Genomic DNA, 22,429 nt, shown 5'->3' with positions numbered 1-22,429 from the left:
CTCAAATATGTCTATAATCTCATCAAGTCAGATACCCCCACTATAAAGAGGTACATGGATCACGATCCATGTTACTCTGTCAAATTTTGACTCCAAATTTTCATAATGGCTAGACAAGGTCATGCACTCGACTTAATCTCTAGGGAGCTTGTAACACTCTATGTCCACAAGCTATAACTTTAGGTCAAGCTGTCACAATGGGTACATGGATTGTGATCCATGTTTGGAGCTCAAATTAACTTTTCTTGGTATCATCAGGATCAATATGACTAATAGATCCTATGGTATCAAAACTTTTGGGTTTGGACCTCTGGTTTAAAAATTAGGTAATTTATTATACTTTATTGAATACTTGGAAGTTTTGGATTTAGTACTTCGTCCGAGTGCTTGGTAGTTTCCCAAAATCTTTTTGAATTTGGACAAGTTTTGGTCAGTCAAACGTAAACCCTGGGTCTCTCTTAGTAGTAGTTTTCCACTTTGAAGTGTTTTTGGCCTTTTTGATGAGTTTTTTGTACGTTTTTGACAACCCTCCGTTGATAAGTTTTTCTCGCAATGGTCTCTGTTGCAGACTAGTATAGTTTCTGTCCAAATATTCATACGAGATACGTGGATCGTGATCCATGTTTGATCACTTTTGGAGTTAAGATTTAGTGAGATGATAGATTATTATGTTTGTAGCTTGTTCCCAAAATTATTTTGAATTTGGATTAGCTTTTTCCAACCAAAAGTGAACTCTTGAGTTTGTTGTGGCAGTTTTTGACAATCTTCTATTTTTGGCTCTTTTGACCACTTTTTGTAACCTTTTTGCAAATGCTTCTTTTGGAAAAAGTGTTTTTCTATGTCTTAGCTACCCATTGCCCAAATCTTAGACAAAATCATGATGAGGTACATGGATCGCGATCCATGTTCCATCAGATTTGAACACCAAATTTGGCTTGTTCAGTACAAGCAGTGTCATTAGTCTACTCCACAACTTTGTTTTGAGTTTAAACAAATTTTTATCAATCAAAAGTAAATTTTTATGTCTTTTTCTATTGTTACTTTTGGAAAAGTTGTTACAAATGGTATTAGCTACCCGTTGGTCAAATCCCAGTCCCAAATAATCAATAGGTAAATGAATTGCGATCCATGTTTAACAACATTTTGGCACAAAATTTTGGCAAGTTGGTTGCCTAAATCATCTAGATGCTAATGGCCAACTTGTCTTTAAGTTTGGATCACTAAATCTCAAGATATGCCCAATTTTGTGTTTGAAAACCCTCTTTGTACTGATTTTGCCCTATCAATTAATTCTCATATGATTTTTGAATTTTTCTTGCAAACAAACTTGATCACAGCAGTGTCCTACTAATCCAAGGTGTCACTGATCAACTTTTAGCAAAAATGGCCTTTGAAGTATATGGATTGCGATCCAGGTTTCTCCACAAAATCTGGTGAAAGTTTCCATATTACTTCTAGAGAGTTTACTAATGTCCTTGATTAACAATTTTTTAAGTTTTTGTTAATTTTTAGGTCTCTACCATAAAATTTTAAAAATTTCAGAGTTTTGGTTGTTTCAGCCAAAATATGGTTTTCACCATTTTTTTCTCTGATCGTTTTTTCCCTGCTTGATGGTTGTAGTTTCTACTTACCCTACTCCTCAGTACTGAAAAGAAACTAGGAACAAAAACCAGTAAAATAATACAAATAAAAGGTCATAACTCAAAACGGTACAACACTCTGAAAGTAATGAAAAACTTGAAGAATGAAATTATTTTGGATTTCTCATTCACAACTCTCTTTACCTCTTGAGAATAGATCTAGCAAATCCCTAACTTCTAGACTCTACTAAGCACTAAACTCCATGTCTAGCTGCTTCATTGCTAAGGTGCAAACGGAATGGAAAGACAAATCTTTGGAAAAGAATGCTCTAAATACACACTAGTTCACTCACTATCTAAGGATCATTCCCTGGCAATGACACAATGTTTGTGTTGCCATGATTGAGTGTCTGTAGCATAACTATCTGACACTAGCATAATATATCAAAACTGAGGGAAGCAACTGGCATGGGGCATGGAAACTCTTTGAGGTTGTCAGTCCTCAAGAAATGACCTTAACAAGAAAACATCACAACTCAATTACAAGAAAATCATCACTCAATAATTGGAAAATCTTCTTATGTACTTGCTCACTGCTCTCAGTCATCACATCATTTTGGCACTTGAATAGACTTGGAATGCAACAAAACTTTAGGAGGTCTACAAGGCCTACGGACATTATCTTACCGGTCTGGTTGCAATCCGGCAAGGTACCAAAATCACGATCCATCATGATCAAGGGCCTGAAAACTACAACAAAACTATCAAAATGTCACCCTATGGTCTAGGAACACTCTCCCCATGGTCAAAACATAAAAAATAGTTATTTAAGCACTCAAATTTGAAGATTAAGCTCACTATTCATTTAATCGCAAACCACAACAGAACTGCCAATGCTTACTCTTGATTGAAAGAGCAAAGAAAGATGAATACAATGCAACGTTTTGGAATTGAAATGGAATAACCCAATCATTAGAAACGTTGATTACAAGTTGGAGCACCTTATTTTCTTGAGCATACGTACACTAGAGCTCTTTCTTCTCCAAAAAATAAGCCTCTTTTCACATTAAGGTTATTGAATTTTATACCTAGGGCTTTTCTAAATGGCTTAAGGTTCCATTCTGAGAGTGTAGAATGAGAGAATACCACCATTAAGACATTGCTTAACATGTGGAGGAGATCATTCGACAACACATCAATGTCCCATGTTGCCCTAGCAATATCCTAAACAAAAGTGGTGTGCCATTGAACATAAGTAGACTAACCATGCTACTGTGGACTGTTACTATAATAGAGGTCAAGTTTGGGAAAGGCCTTATCAGCCTAGCCTACAGTACCAGCCTAACCCACCAGTGAATCCTTAGTATCAACATAATGGGCCAACACCACCACCTCCAAGATATGTTTTTGGACCAGTAAACCCTCAACTAGGATTTAGCAGACCAAGACCAGTGTTGGGCCACCAACACCACTGCTAGGTGAAGACTAAGCAGGTGTGAGGAAAGTGTATTTAGATCAATACCCAAAAACAAATGCCTTAGTGCAAGTACAGCCATATTACAAAGAGAAAATCAATGGTTACCACCATGCATACAATCCTAGCCCACCAATAATCATGGAGTCATACGACCATTTAATATTGCTTCATCCTATTTCTTTGCAACAATTAGAAATCCTATCCCCTAGCAATTATGTTGAATCAAGGAACAATGATGTTTATAACTAATCAAGGAGAGGCTAAACAAAATTCATATCCTCAGAGATCCTTTGCCCAACAACGGAGACAACAAGGAACCCTAGGACCTATTTTCAAGTGTCATTAAAACCAACCCAATGTTGTAGCCAATACTCCTCAACTAGGGATTTCTTGACTAACCAACCCAATGCTGAAGACAATACTCCTCAACTAGAAAAGAGTGACTGTGGTAATTGTCATGACTGTGAAATTAAACATCTGTACCAGGATTTTTTGCAAAACCCAGATAAGGAAGGAAAAGCGACGATCAACATTGTAGAAGTCATGCCCTCTTCAAGTGGTTCTGATTCAGATGTGCAAGTGCCATTGAAAGCTTAGTGAGTGCACAAGCATAGCAAAAACTGATCGGTGAGAAAATTAGTGATGACTCTAACAAGTCTATGAGTGTGAAATCAACAAAGAAATTTGAAAGAGATATAGTTAGATCCCAATACCACAGGAAGCTAAAGGCTGTTAACCGAGTCATCACAAGCTCAAGAGAAATTATAGCAATAGACAAAGTCTTCATCTACTATGATGTTGGGTGTACGCTATGGTGGATGCAGCCGGTGAGGAAGAGCCATGGCGAGAGAGGAAGTGCAGAGGAACGAGAGAGAGAGAGAGAGAGAGAGAGAGAGAGAGAGAGAGAGAGAGAGAGAGAGAGAGAGAGAGGTGTTATTGCTTGTATTAGCCTTTTACATATAAAGATGAAACTTTCCATGCAAACTAATTCTCCCAATTGCATGCCTTTGGGAGATGTTCCCACGGGTACCAAAAAAAGGGCTTGAAACCCAACAACCCCCCCTCAAGCCCGAACTAGATACATCACTCTCATGATACCTTGAGTTTTTGGTGTATAGTAACCTCATCAGAAGCGGGAAAAAAATGGGATGAGAACAAATGTTCTTGGGAGGTCTTACCACTTATGTATGTGTGGCAGTGTCTAACCCGTATAAATTTTTATCATGGCATGACTGACAACAGATAAAGTAAAAGAGGCTTTGACTAAAAAATGTATGATTGTTTTGACAATAGACAAAAGAGGATAAATCTATGACATTAAACTGGCAAAAATAGTTTGTGAAATCTTGTATTGTAATCTCAAAGCAGATCTTCACGTGTTGGCAAACAATTGGAAGCGTCTTCACTAGATTGATTGCTAGATGTATTCGATTAACAAGAAAAAACACTAAATAGATGTATATGGCCTATGTGTTTGAGAGAGGTGTTGTGTTTAAATTGATATGAAAAATACCCACGATATTCAAAACATTTGGGTCCTTCAAGTTATCACCTTTAATTGATCCAAAATGCCTCACATCGATCTACATATGTGTATTTCTTCTTGTGACTGCTTTGTCTATGTCGTTGCCAAGTATTGTCGATGCTGACTATCCAAACTGTGCTTGTATCACCTCTTGGTAGCATTTTGAAATTCTTGATAGCACCAAGCTCTATTTCTACGTGCGTTTTGAAATGCCAAGAGCAGAAGATCCCCTTGTTACCTAAGAAGCATATTGATATGCTGCAAAACTTACCTGTGGCCAATGCTTTGTTTGCCTTGTCAATCAGGGCGTTTCAAGATGCAGCATGCATAGGTGTTGGCAACTGCCTAGAGGGAGTTTTGCTATGCTATCTTTCCCACTGTGCACAGAGATTTTTGCCTAGGTTTTGAGTAGCGTTTTAGAGTGCCCACTTCTAGTCACCTGGGATCTGCTAAGGCTACCAACGAGCCTGCCTAGGTTTGCAACACCACTACCAACTTCTTGCTGCATTGCCTATCAAAACACCATACTTGGCAACGGGACCACGAGCCTGGGATTGCACCAGCACACCTTTTGATATGCAAGCAAAGTTGCACGCCTGGAACGCCTGGGCTTTGATACCAGTGTTGGGTGCAGGCTATGGTGGATGTAGCCGGTGAGGAAGAGCCATTGGGGAGAGAGAGAGAGAGAGAGAGAGAGAGAGAGAGAGAGAGAGAGAGAGAGAGAGAGAGAGAGAGAGAGAGAGAGAGAGAGAGAGAGAGAGAGAGAGAGAGAGGAGTTTAACACAACAACAAGAAAAATGCTATTATTATTGCTTGTATTAGCATTTTACATATAAAGATGGAACTTTCCATGCAAACTGGTTCTCCTAACTGCATGCCTTTGGTAGATGTTCCCGTGGGTACCAGAAAAAGGGCTTGAAACCCAACATATATACTAGAAGAAATACCCAAATTAGTACCAAATCCAAGCATAGTATAGCCAAAGATTGTTAATTCAAGAGATTCAGTCCTAGTTGATAAGAAGTTCAAGCCATTGGAAGCAATTGTGAAGGTGTATGAAGTGAGATTGAAGACCATGAAGCAGGGATGGATGAATTATCCTAATGAAGGAATGGAAACTCTAAGGTTGGAGATGTGAAAGAAGCTGATTGGGACTGCTCAAGTGCTTATGGAACCACCACTGAATAACTCTTCTAGATTTTAGGCCAATTTTTGAATTACTTGTCAATAATTACACTAAAACTTGTTAATTTTTTTTAATTCTCTTCAAGGCAAGCTCAAAATATAGCCAAAATCTTCCAAATTAAGCTAGTCATAAATACACTAAACCTAGGCTCAAGTTTTTCAAGCACTGCAACATAGGCATGTTGCAGTGAAGTCCATCATCCTTCAAAAATAAAATTTAGAGGTAAATCTCAAAATTTGTAGGTGGGATTAATTACACTAAACCTAGGTTTTTTCAAGCACTACAACATAGGAATGTTCAAATGAAGTCCACCACCGTGCGTGACACCAAAATTTGGCATGCTTTCTTTGATTGGTTTAGACCAACTTCTTGAGATGACTGCTAGCATGGTGTGATAGGGCCAATGTCACACACATCCACTTGGGTGTGTGCGTAGTATTGAGCAACCCTAAAGCACAAAAGTTGATTCACAATTCCTTTCCATGAGAGTATTTTTACAGTAATTTTGTCAAAATCTAGGCATAATTTTTTCTTTTCCTTTTGCTCTCAAGCAGCATTTTGGATTTAAACCGACACGATTCTAAGCTAAGACACGTTTTTCTCAAGCACTGCTCCCTCCTTCGTAGTTGTTAACCAATGGCGTCCACTTCTGGTAGTCATGGGCCGGGCTTGTCGATCCAATAGGAAAAGGGGTAAGAGTAATTGCCGATGAGAGGCACACTCTAACTGGAACATTCAAGGGTTAGTTGGCTAAGCATGGGTGCCCAAGTGTGAACGGGCGAGCTCATATAGAAGTCACCTAACCTAAAAATCACTCATTCTCTCATTTGTGCAATTGAAGAGTGATCTTGCTCCATCTCCATCTCCTTCTTCATCTCCTTGTGTGTGTGATATGTGTGTGTGTGTGTGTGTGTGTGTGTGTGTGTGTGAGAGAGAGAGAGAGAGAGAGAGAGAGAGAGAGAGTGATCGAGCATTGCGACGACACGACGACGGCGAGGCGGTTAAGCGTAGCACGGCGGTAGCTTCCTCTTCTTCGTGGCGAGGAATCCTCCACGAAGGCGAGCGTAGGGCGGTGAGTGACACACCCTTGCTCTCTTGAGCTTGCTAGATTAATTTGGTTGTGTGCTTTGCAACCGTTTGTGGCTCGCACATAGTGTACGTCAAGTCCCTTGCTTTGACATGTGCGATAGACGCGCACATTTTTGGCGCCGTTTTTGAGGAGCTGCCCTGCACTAAGCTCGAATAGAACTCTATGCTGCTTTGTGGTGCAATTTGAGATGTAGGAAAGGCAGAGAAAGAAGGTGTTGGCTGTTGAGAAGGATTTATGAACTTTGTTTTTGCTGTAGTGTACTGTTTTCTGTTAATAAGGTGCTGCAATGTACTGTTTTCTATTGATAAGGTGTTAGAATTAAGGTATTAGATCTATAATGTTAGATTTGTAAGGTGCAGTAAGTAGATTTGTTAGTTGATTAGTTGCTATAGTACTATGTTAAACAGTGTGTAACAGTAGCTCTGTTAGTTGTAAGTAGGTAGGTTAGGTGTGTGTGTGTGTGAGCACGGCGCGGCCGCGGCGACCTTATCCCCAACAACAACAACAACAACAACAAAAAGTTTTTTTAGAAATATAAATAGAAAAAAATTTGTTTATAAGGGAGGACCGGGATCAGGAACATTCCCCAAGCCCAAGCCCACCAGGCTCAGGCTCAGGCTCAGGCCTCAGTCACCCTTTGTACTTACTTATTTTAGCCTCAGGCTTAAGTAAAAATCAACCCTTTTGAGGACCATCGGAGCTTCGAGTAACCAAACGTTGTGCTATAAAGCACTCCACGACCCCTTGAGCGATACGCTCTTTGAGCTATCACATGCTCTAATCTAAAAATCGATCGTAAAAAGACATTAATAAACATAAAAAAACGAGTGAAAACGAGATCCAACACACCCAAAAAATCAAGCGGTTAACCTTCGAGGGTATTCGCCAACGCTCTTAGGGTGTCGAAGACACATGCATCTGCGCTTTGGTCGTGTGCTAGAGGCGGAGCAACTAGTGAGCACTTTGAATTACGCGGGTTCTCAATACCCACCTACCTTAGGTTCTGGGCCCTCGGCGGGGACCCAAGGTAGTACAACCCAAGACCCAAACATAGTGTCTAGTGACTCTTCATTTGACTACGATATTATGGAAGGGCATCTAGTGACTTCATTTGACTACAATATTATGGAAGGGCATCCTAACAAACCCCGAGCAAGTAAACAAAAACATACATGTCTATGCCCCACAGCTTGGATCTAGTGTGTTTAGTCGCTTTATAGAAACCTTTAGTAGAGCTACTCGCTCTGAACCTGCGGGCTAGTGAAGTTAACGAAGGTATCTCAAGGGGAGCCTTTACTCCCCAAGACTGTCCACATTAATATTTTGCCCCCTACTTTCATGGAAAACCCTGCAAAGCAATCACTCTCCGATGTTCCACTATCCGATGGTAGGAGTCTTGCAGAGGTGCAAGAAGTTGAGCGCTATATGCAAGCGGCTAGGGAGAGGGAAATGGAGAGTTTCCTAGAACAATGCCAAGCCATGAAAGGAAAGACCCCCAAGAACAACATACATAGCAATCGAGCAATCGGGTGCTCCTGAGTTAGTAGGCAATGTGGGTTAAACTGTGGGGAACAACAATGCTTCCACCTCAAGGGAAACCTCTAGTACGCCGGGCCTAGAAGGGTTATTTCTCAACAAAAATTGGGAATATGACCTACAAACTGAAACCTTGACTGACATGTACACGGGTTACACATACCATATAGGTTGGTTAGAAGTTGTACAATCTACTTCTAACGCCACAAGTCTAGAGGAGCGGCAACAGATGGTCTGCAATGTCATCCATAGCATCATCCAATCAAAGAGGCAAAACCAAAGGATTAACATTCCTTCAACGGGCCTTATGAGATTCTTGGATAAGGGCAAGGCCAGACAACCGACACTATCATAGATGGAAACTCCTTCAGTGAATCCAATGGACCCCTCATATATTGTGTCGCTTAGAGTTTCGGTACAGTTTGAACCCACAAGTAGTAGTTTTACTTTTCCAAATCTGGCTCATCTTTCCCTTGATGACACCACGGCTACCATGCCTACCCCAATGATAGGCATGCCAAGAAACACGCTATGGACCTCATTTGTTAGTAAAGCACCGCTACATGGTAGCTCAATGCCTGCAACAGTACCTCCAAGTGTGTACCAATTGTATACACCTATGGGTCCTCGTACTCATGTAGCCCCTACCCCTCCCATCGTTTCAACAACCTATGCTCCACAACCACAACACCCAAGCTCTTATTTCAATGGGATCATACCAGCTAGCATTAGCATGTCGCATCCGACGTCTGCTATGCCTAGGGCCACACATATGAACTTTGGACCACCACATGGCATAAAAAATTACCAAACTTGGAACCTAAGGACTTCCTATGCGCCAAGCAAGCCCAATGCCAATACCTACTCCACATGTAGTCTCTAGAGTGCCTTCACCCACGGTGCGTGCTCACTTAGGTGACTTGGCAACATTTGCTCAAGCTATCGATCGATCTATTGTTGAGAATATGTGTAACAGCCTGATAGAGAGCCTAGAAGTAAGGCAATACAAATAGCCAAGCTCACACAAAAATTTAGTGGAGACAGGGATGTGAGAAAGCATATCGAAGTGTTTGAACAAATATGCGATTCTCTAGGAGAACACAATGATCTGCATAAGAGTAATGCTTTAAGCCTAACCTTAAGTGGGAAGGCTAGGGATTGGTATAGAACCCTAAGGGTGAAAGAAAAAACGATTTACCCTACTTCTAGGAGACTGTTCTTAAAAGAATACATACGAGAGGGAGTGCTTTGGGGTGTAGCCTCTCAGCTCCAAAAAGCCCAACAAGAGGAAGGAGAGTTGGTGAGAGACTTTATTAGTCGCTTGAAGCATTTGGATTCTCGTTGTAATCCAAATGAGAGCTTCAATAATAATCAACTGCTTGATAGATTCATTAGGGGATTATGACATGAGGATATCTACAATGGCCTAGTCATTAGAGGTATCACCACTTGGGAAGCAGTCACCACCAATGAGATCCAATTGGAGGATAATTTAATGATTCAAGGAGAAAGAGTGTCTGTTGAGCCTAAATCTACTAGCTCGCAAGCGTCGGGGCATTGGCCAATGACCCTAAAGCCTATTGCTAAGGAGCCAAAGATATCTGAGATGACTTTAGCAGATGTCACCAAGGCCATTCAAGAGAGTCTTAGAGACAATCGTGCTCCACAAAACAATCATATGTATCCAAGAAGGGAACAACAATGGTGCTCAGTATGTGCAACAAGTGAGCTTTGATAAAATTCATTTGGTCTTCAATAACATATGATACTCATTTCTCTGTTTATGATCCTTTGAGCCAAACATGACCTGAGCAACGTGCTTGGCAAAAAATTATCATTCACACCATCCTCTTTGTATCGCTCCAAAGCCATTGCAAACTGTCGGCCTTGTTGAACCCCATTCTTCCTATTGTAGGCTTCAGACATCTTGTACTCTTCGACACTTGCCACATCCTTGGTCCCCTGATTGACTAGCTGAAGAACCATTTGTCTATACCTATATTCCTCCACCTCCTTTGTTGAGAGCTTCACTCCTTCGCAAAGGTATTGCTCATCTTAAACCTAGTCCCTGAGCTCCTCGAGCTTCTTTTGTTCCCTCGACTTCAAGTAAACTTTCCTGATGGCCTCTCTTAGCATGAGAAATATCTCCTTCCTCTCCTCGATTTTGGAGCAGCACTTGGTCTCTTCTTGTCTACCACATGGCTTGGTCCCCGCGAGCTCCCGAGTGGCAGCTTCATCCTTGGCCCTCATATGCCTCTAAAACACCCTTTGGTCTTCTTCCCTTTCCATTTTCCTATCAGCTTCCTGCTCATTCTCTTGCCTTGTTCATGTGTGCTTCGACCTCATTTTATTGACAAGTCCAACATTCTTATCATTGTTGCAATCATTGCCAGTGAGAACATATGCAACACACTTTATCATGTGTCTGTCAACCTTACACATGATGTTGCATTATCATCAATATCCCCCTCCTGTACACCACTGTGGCCATCAAAATATAGATTCTGTTTTTGGGAGGTAGCTTTGCAGGAGACCTTCATAAAGATCTCCTCATCAAATATGAGAGCCCTATGGAGCTCATGCTTCCATAATTGGGAATAGAGCTCATGCACGTAAGAAGCACCCTCAACAAGCGACAACAAGAAACGGACCCAGCAGGTCCTGTAGCCTATCCGCAGGACCTATCCACTTGTGCCATGCCTAGAACCAAAAGCAGCCAGCCAATATGAAAAAAGAGCCTCCTGTATGCACAAGAACCCCCTTTCTTGTAGAAAAGCCCCTTCATCCTGCACAAAGTGCGGCCGACTCTCCTCAGGAGTCAGGCCTCCCCTTTAAATGCCACGGGGTCTCAACCATGGAATCAATGGTCCCAAGTGAAAGATCAATATGGACCATCGATATGCTAAAACTAAACTCGGGATCCCGAGTTTAGATTTTTCAAAACTAATCTCGAGATCTGGAGTTTAATTTTTACCAACCACGGGGGGCCTAATCTTGGGATGCCCACGCTTCCCTAGCCGGGATTTGAACCCTCACCACTAGCTTGAGAGTTCGACGCCTTAACCATCACGCCCGCGTGCGCTTTCTTGAGGTAGATGTGTTTTTTCACAAACTTAAACTTAAAACAATAGATTTCGACATAAAAACTCAACTTGGGATCCGAGTTTAGTTTTTGTGGAACCCACCATAAAAAGTAAACTCGGGATCCCGAGTTTACTTTTTACGCATCGACGGCCGAGATCTGCGCGAGTGCCTTTGATTTTGCACAAGAGCCATTGATCCCATGGTTGGGACCGCGTGGCACTTAAAGCTGAGGGGAGTCGGGACTAAGTAACACACAAAATTTAATGCAGGGTGGTGGGGGGATCCACGGCTGCCATGAAAATCAGTGCAATCCCAGTCGCAACCGTCATATCAAAACTAAACCTGGGTAGAAATTATACCCCCTATACCCGGGCAAAGCATGTTGAGTTACCATAGAAAATCATAAACATGGGTTGGGTTATGAAGCAGAGCATGTTGAGTTACCATATAAAATCATGAAAATGGGTTGGGTTATAAAAACCATCTAAAATTATACTCCCTAAACCAGGACAAAGCATGTTGAGTTACCATATAAAATCATAAAAGTCATGTTTAGCGTGCCTCAATTTTTGCGCTGGTCGGGTTTTGTCCGCCTTGGGATCACACGGTCCACTTCCAAGTTGTTGATCCCTTAAACCCCCCCCCCCCCCCCCCCCCCCCCCCCCCCCCCCGAAAAAAAATAAAAAATCGAGGATGGACCTACGCTTACCATGATTCTATAACAGCAATTTTTAACTCTAATTATCTTTCTCCAATGGGGTGCTGCCAAATGGCATAAAAAACAATCCATCAGTGCCACAACCATGCTAGTCATAGCTTGCAATGAACATTCCTTAGCTTCCTTGCCACAACCATGTTGGGTAAGGATCAATGCATTCCAAGAGAATACATTTTGAACACAAAGCTCGTCAAGAACTTTACATCATTTACTAAGGGCATCACAATTGGAAAACCAAAGCACTTCAAAGCATAACATGTTTCTCCAACAACCCATGACTAGCAATGTCATCGCAAATTCACTCATTCCGTGTGAAGGTCTTGCGTAAGGACACATGTCTTGAAGATGCAAGCATAAGCGATGGAATTTGGCAAAAGGCCTTCCCTTCATCTGTGGTTAAAACAACCTAGGGCTTCCTTGTCACAACCATGTTGGGCATATCCTGCAATCAATGCATTCCAAGGCATGACATTCACTGCATCTGCCCACTCTAGGCCCTTGTATCACTGGGTTGATATTGTAGTCAAGATCTTTGATTCTCCCTCTGTCATCACGATCAGAAAGCCAAGGGAAGGTTGAGTCTGAATTCTAAGTTTTATGTTTCTCATTGTATGCACTCTTGCTTTGAGAAAGAAGAATAGCATGAATGCTACTTTTGATGAACTACCCGCGAAGGAAGGAAGGTCAGTGCCAATCTCTTTGAGGCTTTCACAAATGTTTGTTCTTAGCGAGGTTGATGATGAACTCTGCGAACCCTTTGTGAAAACAATCAATACTCCGCTATGGCACTCACGTCAAGGCCTACAGTTTCCACCTCATTTGGCAGCCACAAGCAAGTTGCCATAACCACTTGACACCCACACAAGGAGTCGGCTAAGAGCAGTTTCACACACTAGGCCAGCAGGGGTAAAGCTTACGTAAGCAAGCTTGTTAGAGGGAAGTGTCTATACCAAAGCTGAAAGCTTAACAAAGCGTTTCTCTTGTGCGTTGGGCAAGGCGGGAGTAACATCAACTCTGCCAGAATTGGCAGAGTTCAGAGATAAAAGCTTTGTTGACGCATGTCGGGCGGGGGTAGCACCTCTGCATGTGGACGTGCTCCAACCATTTCTCTAAAGTTCCATTATCCAAATGAGCTCTCTCTCTCTCTCTCTCACACACACACACACACACACACACACACACAAACACACACACACACACACACACACACACACACACACACACACACACACACACACACACACACACACACACACACACAAAGCTAGCATTGATGTCACCCAATGCTGCAGAAGGTGCTTCACGCTGCTATCCAGTTTTATGTGAAGCACCCGCCAATCATAATATAAAGGCGTGGTCGCACGACCTCAGGACTAAGTGGCACGGGCATGGGAGGGTGGGATCACCCGAGGCCTAGTTATCTATAAGCCTTGACAATTTCTGACAACAGCTCAACATGGAGACCCGGAGCAGCAGGAAGAGAGAGGGAGAGCAAGGCGCAGGTAGGAGAGAGAAACGCTTAGGTGACCAGCAGTGAAAAGGCATAGATTTCATATGGAAAGCTGCAGCGTCTCGCGTGACCATGGCCTACCTCAGCACAAGCCCGCTTGATAATTAACTCCTGAAAAGCTTTCAAAATCTACCGTACGATGGGTTTGAAACTAGACGGCTTGGATGTACGCCACGTGGAGAAATGTAAAAACGGTGTGTTTTCATCTTCAGTGGCACGCGAATCATTTCATTTTCTTGGCTTTAAAGGAGGAGATGGACATGGAAGAACGAGATGGACATGAAAGAGTGGAGATGGACATGGAGGCAGAAGGAGCAGGAGGAGGAGGAGGAGGAGGAGATGAAACTCTCATTCCGGGGCTTCCAGAGCAGGTTGTGATATTTCATGTGCTCACAAGGTTGCCTTGGTATGCCCGCCCTGTCTGCAGAACCATCTCCAAACACTGGAGAGCCTCCATCGACACCCTCACCACGCGTCCATTTCTTGGAGCCGAAACACGTAAGCATCAGCTTCCTCTTCTCAAAGGCCTCTTCTTAATCTGGACAACTGTGGATACGCAGCTCTTCCTCGAAAGAGACTATACAGAAGATGGCAAACGGAAGGCCACATTTCACACTGTTTGGAAAGGTATGATTCACAGCCACTGGCGGGAACTTCCACCCTTGCAGGGCCTCCGTGAAATGTATAACCTTCAGCTACGGGCAAACTATGGTATTCTTTATGTGTGGTCCTCTCAGGATCCCAATGTGGTGGTGAAGATGGACTTGAGCCGTGGAGATTGGACTTGGAGCATTCATCGCGTCCTTCATCCTTTCGATGAACTGAATGCCATCTTCAAGGGAAAGATCTTTGTGCCTTTGGTTAATGCTGCTGGATCACAAACTGAAAGACAGAAATCATTCCTCAGTTATGACATGATCACAGGTCAATGCAAACTATTGCTGCAGACGGACAATTTTCCTCATCTGAGGGTGCTTCTTACGACAAGCTCAGTACAGTCTGCATCGCATGTTGAAGAGGAACTCTACGGTCTAGTAGAACTCGAATCGGTGTTTGTAGTTCAGGTTTTTGATGCTGGCAGACAGTCTTGGAGGAAGATAGAAGAGGTGCCCTTTCCTGACGATTGGAAATTGCACTCAGACCTATCAGAAGTCAGCCTTTTGAATGGAGACTGCTTTGAGCCTGTTGCGGAGATGGATAACAACATCGTGTGGTGGGACGGTGAGAACTCCTATGTTTCTTGGTTCAATCCTTTGCACAAAACTTGGTCGCTTGATGACGGAGAATACAGTGAGAGAAATGTAATGAATCAAGGGATTTGCAAGGACGAAGAAGACCATTGTGTTGAAGGAGAAGAAAACAATGGCATTGAAGCGTTTATAGAGGTTGTCGCGAGGCACCAAGTCCCCATATTACACAAGCAAGCCGTTGCAGAGAGCATTTTAAAATGGAAAACGGTGCTTGCTGTAGGACATTTTGAGAAAGATGCATTTGTGCCAGTCTGGAACTGTACTATAATTGCTTGAAGCTTTGCCACAACTATTGAAGATGTGATCGTGCCTGTCATGCCCAAATGGAGGAACCTTTGTGCAAGGTGGGAGTATAGCAATATGAAAGCAGTCATCCAGCTTTGGACGGGCTCTTTGAACTTTGTAGTTCTTAAGACAGTGTATCTGGAATGAATTGAAAGTGGTTCAATATCTCCAGTGATGTATGTTGCCTTTAAAAGTCTGCTTGCATTTTTGAATGTCCTTGGAACAGTCCCCATGAGTCTTGAACACAAGACCTGGTATTCAACAAGGAACGTATTGATCGATATGTGGTCTCGGGACTTTTGTTGGTGCTTGATGCATGGCTAGGATGTTTTCAATCTGTCTTTCTATACTTTGTTGGAACTCAGGCCATGGAATATGAGGCCTTTGATATTGTGCTCATTGCAAATCCTTTGGTAGATGGCCTTGTGCTCAACAGTAACAAGTCGAGAATCAACAACAACAATCAAAGAAACAATGATGTGTCTCTGTTGGTTGAAACTCTCGATTGAGTGTTCCACTAAACTGTCGTAGAGCTTATGACTCTTGATACACCTCTGTTATGGGTCCTCCTGCGTTCTTCAAAGTGTACTGAAATCCTATCTGAAGAGGCCATGATATCTGCTTTTGAATTTTTAGTAAACCTGGAGTCCACATTTGAAGTGCTGCCCCGATTGATTGTCTTGTTATCTCAGATGCTCTCCCCCCAGCCTATATGATAAGACCTGAAGCTGCCCAGTCCTTACAAGCTGTATAAACAAAAGAATCAAAGTGTCTTTGAAGCCACACAAAGAGCACAGGCTCATCCACAGAAAGGGAGCATGTAGAGTGAGCATATACATATACACTGTAAGCTCACTATATGGATTTCAAAAGCAACACTTTCTAATTCCTGTGTTTGCTAGAAGTTGGAAGTGTATTGAGTGGACAGTAAAGTGTCCTTTCAGGGTTGAAAAAAATTCAATACTCCTTGCATATGCTTTAAGTTTCAAGCATTCTTAGAAGGCCTTGATGGCAAAGAACCCACTTTACATGGAAAAAGTAAGTAACATGCATATTTTTAAAAAGCTTGCAAAGCCAATGCAATGTTACATATCACTAAAACAACATATTTTCACGACTAACCCCATGCTTCCCCCCTCTACACACCTCCGCACACACACACACACACACATCCACATAGAGGACACTATGAGAAAGTCAACAAATAGTGAGAGGTTTACCCATATCAACTTTTACACATGACAAGTCTTCAAGATGAATAAATAGATGATTAGTGGACTCCATCCTCATCGAGGCTCTTGATTTTATACTATAAAAACCTCCCAAAGTGTTTTTTGTTCGGTGGAGTACACTTGTATCTCTCTCTCTCTCTCTCTCTCTCATTCTCATTTGGAGGTTAAACTCGACTTTGAGATAAGAAAACCTGGATTATGAAAGCACGTTTTACACTAACACAAAAACCTCTCCATGAAAGTAACAAACCTCAAACCATATAACATTTGTATCAATAGTAACCAACAAATCATTTGAGGAGGTCACTCGGTAATGGTCTCCTATTGCCGATTTAATAGGAATCATCTTCACAAAGGTATCATCATAATGTTTGAGAACAAAGGCATTCATTTAATTTGGTAGGAGAGCACATAAAACATGAAAGGATATATAGCTAATCTATCCATTCGAGGGATCATGAGCAACTAAAATAGACATCTTTTGAATGAGATGAAGGTCTACATAATCACTATACAAATGTTCTTTCTTGCCGTCTTCCTAAAAGGAACATATCCTTAAGCTAGTGGTTAGTATGCATGTTTCTGCATGAAACAATTTTCCACTACAAAGTAGTGATGGGTTGAGTGTGCAAAGAGAAACCTTGATTTAAAATTCTCTTTCATGGAGATTTTCTATTTAGAGGAAGGGCCCATTATAATACAGTGCACAAAGTTTTCAAGAATTAGATCTAGTACTGCCAATGTTGCTTTGTTTGTTGGTAGGCCTTACCTTAATATCACAATGATCGGAAATTGTAAGGAATGCTATGTGCTCCCCTCCACAATTGTGAATCTTTGGCTTGAGACCTTGAGAACTAAGAACAAACTTTCTCAATGAAGGAGCACAATCTTCAACAGCCCTGCAAAAGCCTAAATACATGGCAAAAAAAATGTGTCAGAGAGTCTTCAAACCACTAAAGCCATTAGGAAAAATATGAACCCTCTAGGGGCCCTTTGGGATTAAGGTTAATTAGAGGTCAGCCAATAGGAAGAGGGTGGTGGACACACTTTATACCCTCAAAAAAGTAGGGGAACAAGGTAGCCTTATACCTTTTAATTGCCTCTTACCTAGTGAGAAGGTAAGGGAGGTGGCTAAGGGAAAGAGAGGGGGGGGCGACCACTTTGACCTCTTTTCCCCCACTTTTTGGCCCGGATTTAAAAATACACTAAAAATTTTAAATTTTCAAATTTCAAGTTTTCCCTCCTTAAAAGGTCCCCAAACCTATTTCATGGTCAAAAAAGTATTTTTGACCTTCAAAAGTTGAAAACGTACACTAAAATATCCAAAAAATTGATTTTTTTAAAAAACAAATCAAAACATCATTTTCACCCTTCAAATTCTTTCCAAACCTATTCTATAGCTAAAAAGTGTTTTTCTCTCTTTACAAACCCTTTTCCAAGATCTCCATTGCTACAACAACCACATGCACCCCTTATAGTCCATCATTATCTCTCTGCTAGCTTTCTCCCACCTCCATTGTAGCACCAAGCAAGCTCCTCCTCCATCTCTTCCCCTTGCCCACCACATAGTTTCACACCAAGCTAGCTCCTCTCCCTTCTCTCACCTCCATTACAACATGAGACAAGATTCTACTCCTTCTCCTTTCATTCACTCATACTACATGGAAACCTCTACTCCCGAAGGTGGCTAAAGTATGAGCTCACATGAGTTGCATACCACAACAATAGGAGGTGTGAATATCGCGTGGGCATTGCAAGGGTTCATCTCCAACATAAAGATAGAATGGTAAGAAAACTACCCTTGTAGCTTACATTCAGAGCTTAACATCATCTCCATCTTTAAGTTTATCATGCTGGAGAGAATTAACCTCTTTATGGCTTTCGGTGTTTAGGCTTCACACCTCATAACACTGGGTGGTGCTATTTTGTTGATGGCTTTGGTGCGCCATCTATAGTTGTGTAGCATGTGATTTGAGTTTCACAATGTAAGTAAGTTGTGTTATCTATGGAGAGTCGTCAAAGATTTTTCTTGTAATTTATTCTTCGTATAATTGTCATTAGATAATTGGAATGATATCATTTTGTACTTTATAACTTTGTGCTCACATAATCTTTTGTTTACTTACAGATTCAACTTGTTTTAAGAGGACATGAGCAAGCAACCATGTGCAGAGATAGAAATCACTCTATTTTTGTTCCTTGAGGAACCTTTCACTACCATGTTAAAAAATTTTGATAAGAATAGTAGGCGTTTTTTAGAATCTTGAACCAATAGGGACTCTCTAGGAGCTCTCATAGAAGCCATCCATATAGTACTACTATCTTCCCTAGTGTCATAGACACACAAATACTCAAGTATATATGAATCTCTAGATGAGGAAGACAAATACTTGTAAGAGAAGCCTAACAACAACAACATTGTCTCCATTTGTAATTATTTTTCATGAGGCTGGATTCCTCTATAAATGCAATATAAATATGTTTTTTTGTTAAATGGTGTCGCATTGAGTGAGAGTATTTAATTTAGTTTACTGAAGTTTCATACAGATCTGAGAAATATTGTTTACTTTTATGGATATTTTGATTTGCCTGTACGATGATTCAAGTCGCAAGTCTTAATCACTCCACCTTGAAGAAATTCAAACAATATTTTGATTTCAGTTTAATCATTAATGGTTATTCTTATTAAAGTGGATCATAAACTTTGTCAAGATGTCCTCATTTGGGGATGTTGAATATATATCATTAGCAATGTTTCACAAGTTAAGAAAGATAAACTCTTGCTTTCCAACATGTTATTGCTTCCATACTATGCATATGCCAAGCTTGATTAGAGAAATGATCACTTGAGATGGAGGTGTTTATGTATAGGGGTGACTTATTATTGATTCTTGTTTCATCATACATATATTGTAAAGCCTTTGAGTTTTCAACTTTTTGAGTAGTGTTGACAAGTTTTTGGTATGAAATCTTCTTAAATATCCCTATTCATTAGCTATTGGTAGTTATTTCTTTGGTATTGCTAAAGATGATACCAATAGCTATCACCTTGTGAACTTACCTGTTAAATTCCGGATTTTAATTTTACCATGTAGCTCATTTGGATAGAGAAAGTCTAAACATAAATTATAGATACATGCATTGTTAACATAGAAGATATGTACCACTCGAGCCTATGTAAACTTCCAATCAAGAAACCTTTGGTTGGATACTATAACAATAGGGGTCACATGTGGTTTCAAATACCAAAGAAATGGCTTAATCAAAACATTCCCAAGAACACTAGGTGGACACAAGGAAGTAAAAATTGGCTTCTTGTTTGGTCGATTTGTAGTGTTTAATGTTTAGTGCACAGGATTTGTGAGGCCGTTGACATGGGGAGTTCACTAAAGTATATGTAACATAGCACATGTGTTCAACAGAAGGGATTTTATATTCTTGTAAAGTTGCAGAAACATGTGTAGATAAGGCCTATAAGGGGTACTTTTAATCCATTCTAGTGAATGCACGTGATATAGGAAAATTTTACATAGTGAATGCTCCAGACCTTTGAACACAAAGACAGGGGGGGGGGGGGGGGAGCTCTAATTACATCTGAGTGAAAAGAAGTGGAATTTGTACTGTCATGTTGCATAAAGATTTGCTTTCACTTAATCTAAAAAAAAATTGGTATCTTGGGGTGCAGACAAGGCCATATAATGCAAAAAAAGGGGTGGCCACAAGGGCGTGTAGTGAGCCATCCAAAACTGCTGGATGGGCCATATGTGGGCCCTTGTGGCCACCCTTTTTTTGCATAATTAGGCTATTGCTGCACTCTAGGACCCTCGAAAAGATGAGATGAACCTAAAATTGAACTTTTCAAGCACATTATGCCTTCCTTCAACTCAACTTACTAGTTCCCTGCACCAAAAGGGCAAATCGCATTGGACAGTATAAAAATCTAGTCTCATGCTGCATAAACATCTGGTTTCATCAAATATTAACATTCTTTCTATTATAAGGGGCAGACAAGGCCATATAATGCAAAAAAAAGGGTGGCCACAAGGGCGCACAGGTGAGCCATCCAAAACTGTTGGGCCATCTGCGCGCCCTTGTGGCTACCCTTTTTTTTGCATAATAGGCTATTGTTGCACTCCAGGACCTTGGAAAAGGTGAGATGAATGTAAATTTAACTTTTCAAGCACATTATGCCTTCCTTCAACTCAGCTTACTAGTTCCCTGCACCAAAAGGCCAAATCACATTGGACAATATAAAAATCTAGTCTCATGCTACATAAACATCTGGTTTCATCAGCTATTAACATTTTTGCTATCCTAAGGGGCAAACAAAGCTAGAAAATGCAAAAAAAAGGGTGGCCACAAGGGCGCGCAGATGAGCCATCCAAAACTGTTGGATGGGCCATCTGCGCGCCCTTGTGGCCACCCTTTTTTTTTGCATTTTCTAGCTTTGTTTGCCCCTTAGGATGGCAAAAAATTTAATATTTGATTTAAATTTAACTCTTCATGGCCAGAACCACTTAACTTAAAACACATGGATAAACCGAAAAGCCAAATCACTATGGAGATAGTAGACACAACTCTTAATCATTTTGTCATTGCAAAGTCATCTGAAATGATGTGAGCCTCTACAACTTCTTGAATAGCCTCCAACGCTATTGCTTGCATTTTATATTGATTTCCATAGCTTTGAAGCACCTCCTTCACCGTGTGAGCATATTTTTGATGCATGGCCATGATTCAAGTGTTAGGTTTTTATTTATTTATAAAGTGTTGAACTTTTCGGTTGTTTTCAACAGCTTCTAGATTTCAATCGGCTCCGAATCTGTCTGGGCTTGTCTCACATGAATTTGTTCATCTCATCGCGTTCTTCGACCATCATGTGATGAGAAAAAATAATATCTTGCTCGCATTCTCCAAAAATCAACGTACAAGTTGACAATTTATTTAAAAATGATGTAAAACATACATTTTTTACTTTTTTCTTAATCTACGGGCTCCAACGAGCATTAAAACCATGGAATCTGAAAATACTCAAAGAACCATTGTTTTTTATTGTGTTAAGGACTGTATTTCCTACATACAAAACTTTCCCAAAATTTCGCCCTAACACCTTCAAAAGTGGCTTCCAAGGAGTGCACTCGGTCAAAATTTGAAACTGAAGAAAAACAATTAGAATGAACTCCTAGAATATGTATAAACTTTAGAATAACCAAAATTTCCTTTAAAAAAAAGTTATGCTAAAAATTTGAAAATAGCCCTCCCCCCTTGGACTCCCCACAACGATAGAAGTCATAGGGTTCAAGGAGAGGTATGGTGTCACAAGTGCATGGTGGGAATCTCATCGAGGTTTACTCCGTCAAGATCTCTTGTACTTTATCATGTCTTCTCATGTACAATCTTACCAAAAAAAAAAAAGACACTCTGAATGACTACAAATCTTATTTAACTTATCAAACAATCTAAAATATGGTAGACCAAGAGTGCTCTTACACATCAACAAACAAAAAAGTCCAAACTTCTTCTCATTAACTTTGATAAACATACATTCGTGAACAACTTCCAAGGGGTAGTGCAGTCATAGTTCTTACATCCATTCCATGACATGGTATGCTCATGGGGTGACCTATCATATAGAAATATCTCTGGTGGGGGTGCCCTCATGTTAGGAAAGGGTGTGCTACTGATGAAAAGCTGTTGTATTGTCCTACTAGGGATCTCTCCATGTTAGCATAGTGATTTTTGGTGTAGTGGGAGCCACATTGCTTGAGGAGAGCTTTGTGCCACCGTAAAAGCTTCATGTTATGCTAGTTCCTTGAGCCATTCTTGCAAGCAACGCCACTTAACTAGCATAGTAAGAGGTCACCTTGTATCATGACACATTAGAGACATGTTCTTCAAACAAAAATATGTATGAATTCAACATTTTTAAGTTGTATAATAAAGACACTTGTTAAGT

General features: G+C 40.9%; 1 protein-coding gene across 1 annotated transcript; it reads left to right on the top strand.

Moving 5' to 3' along the window:
* Positions 1–13,958: 13,958 nt before the first annotated feature.
* LOC147455455 (uncharacterized) lies at positions 13,959–15,408 on the top strand. Its single transcript, XM_086515259.1, has one exon. It carries the CDS (start codon positions 13,961–13,963, stop codon positions 15,230–15,232), a length of 1,272 nt encoding a protein of 423 aa, XP_086371385.1. The 5' UTR covers positions 13,959–13,960; the 3' UTR covers positions 15,233–15,408.
* Positions 15,409–22,429: the final 7,021 nt, after the last annotated feature.

The sequence above is a fragment of the Adiantum capillus-veneris genome, chromosome 6 (genome assembly GCF_014529385.1).
Source record: "Adiantum capillus-veneris isolate H3 chromosome 6, ASM1452938v2, whole genome shotgun sequence".
In the NCBI taxonomy this organism is placed as follows: Eukaryota; Viridiplantae; Streptophyta; class Polypodiopsida; order Polypodiales; family Pteridaceae; genus Adiantum; species Adiantum capillus-veneris.
Note: the sequence above shows the minus strand (reverse complement) of the source record. Positions and strands in the feature narration are given on the sequence as shown.

Coding starts and splice junctions, on each gene's coding strand:
- LOC147455455 (XM_086515259.1), top strand. CDS start 13,961: ATGGACATGGAAGAACGAGATGGACATGAAAGAGTGGAGATGGACATG.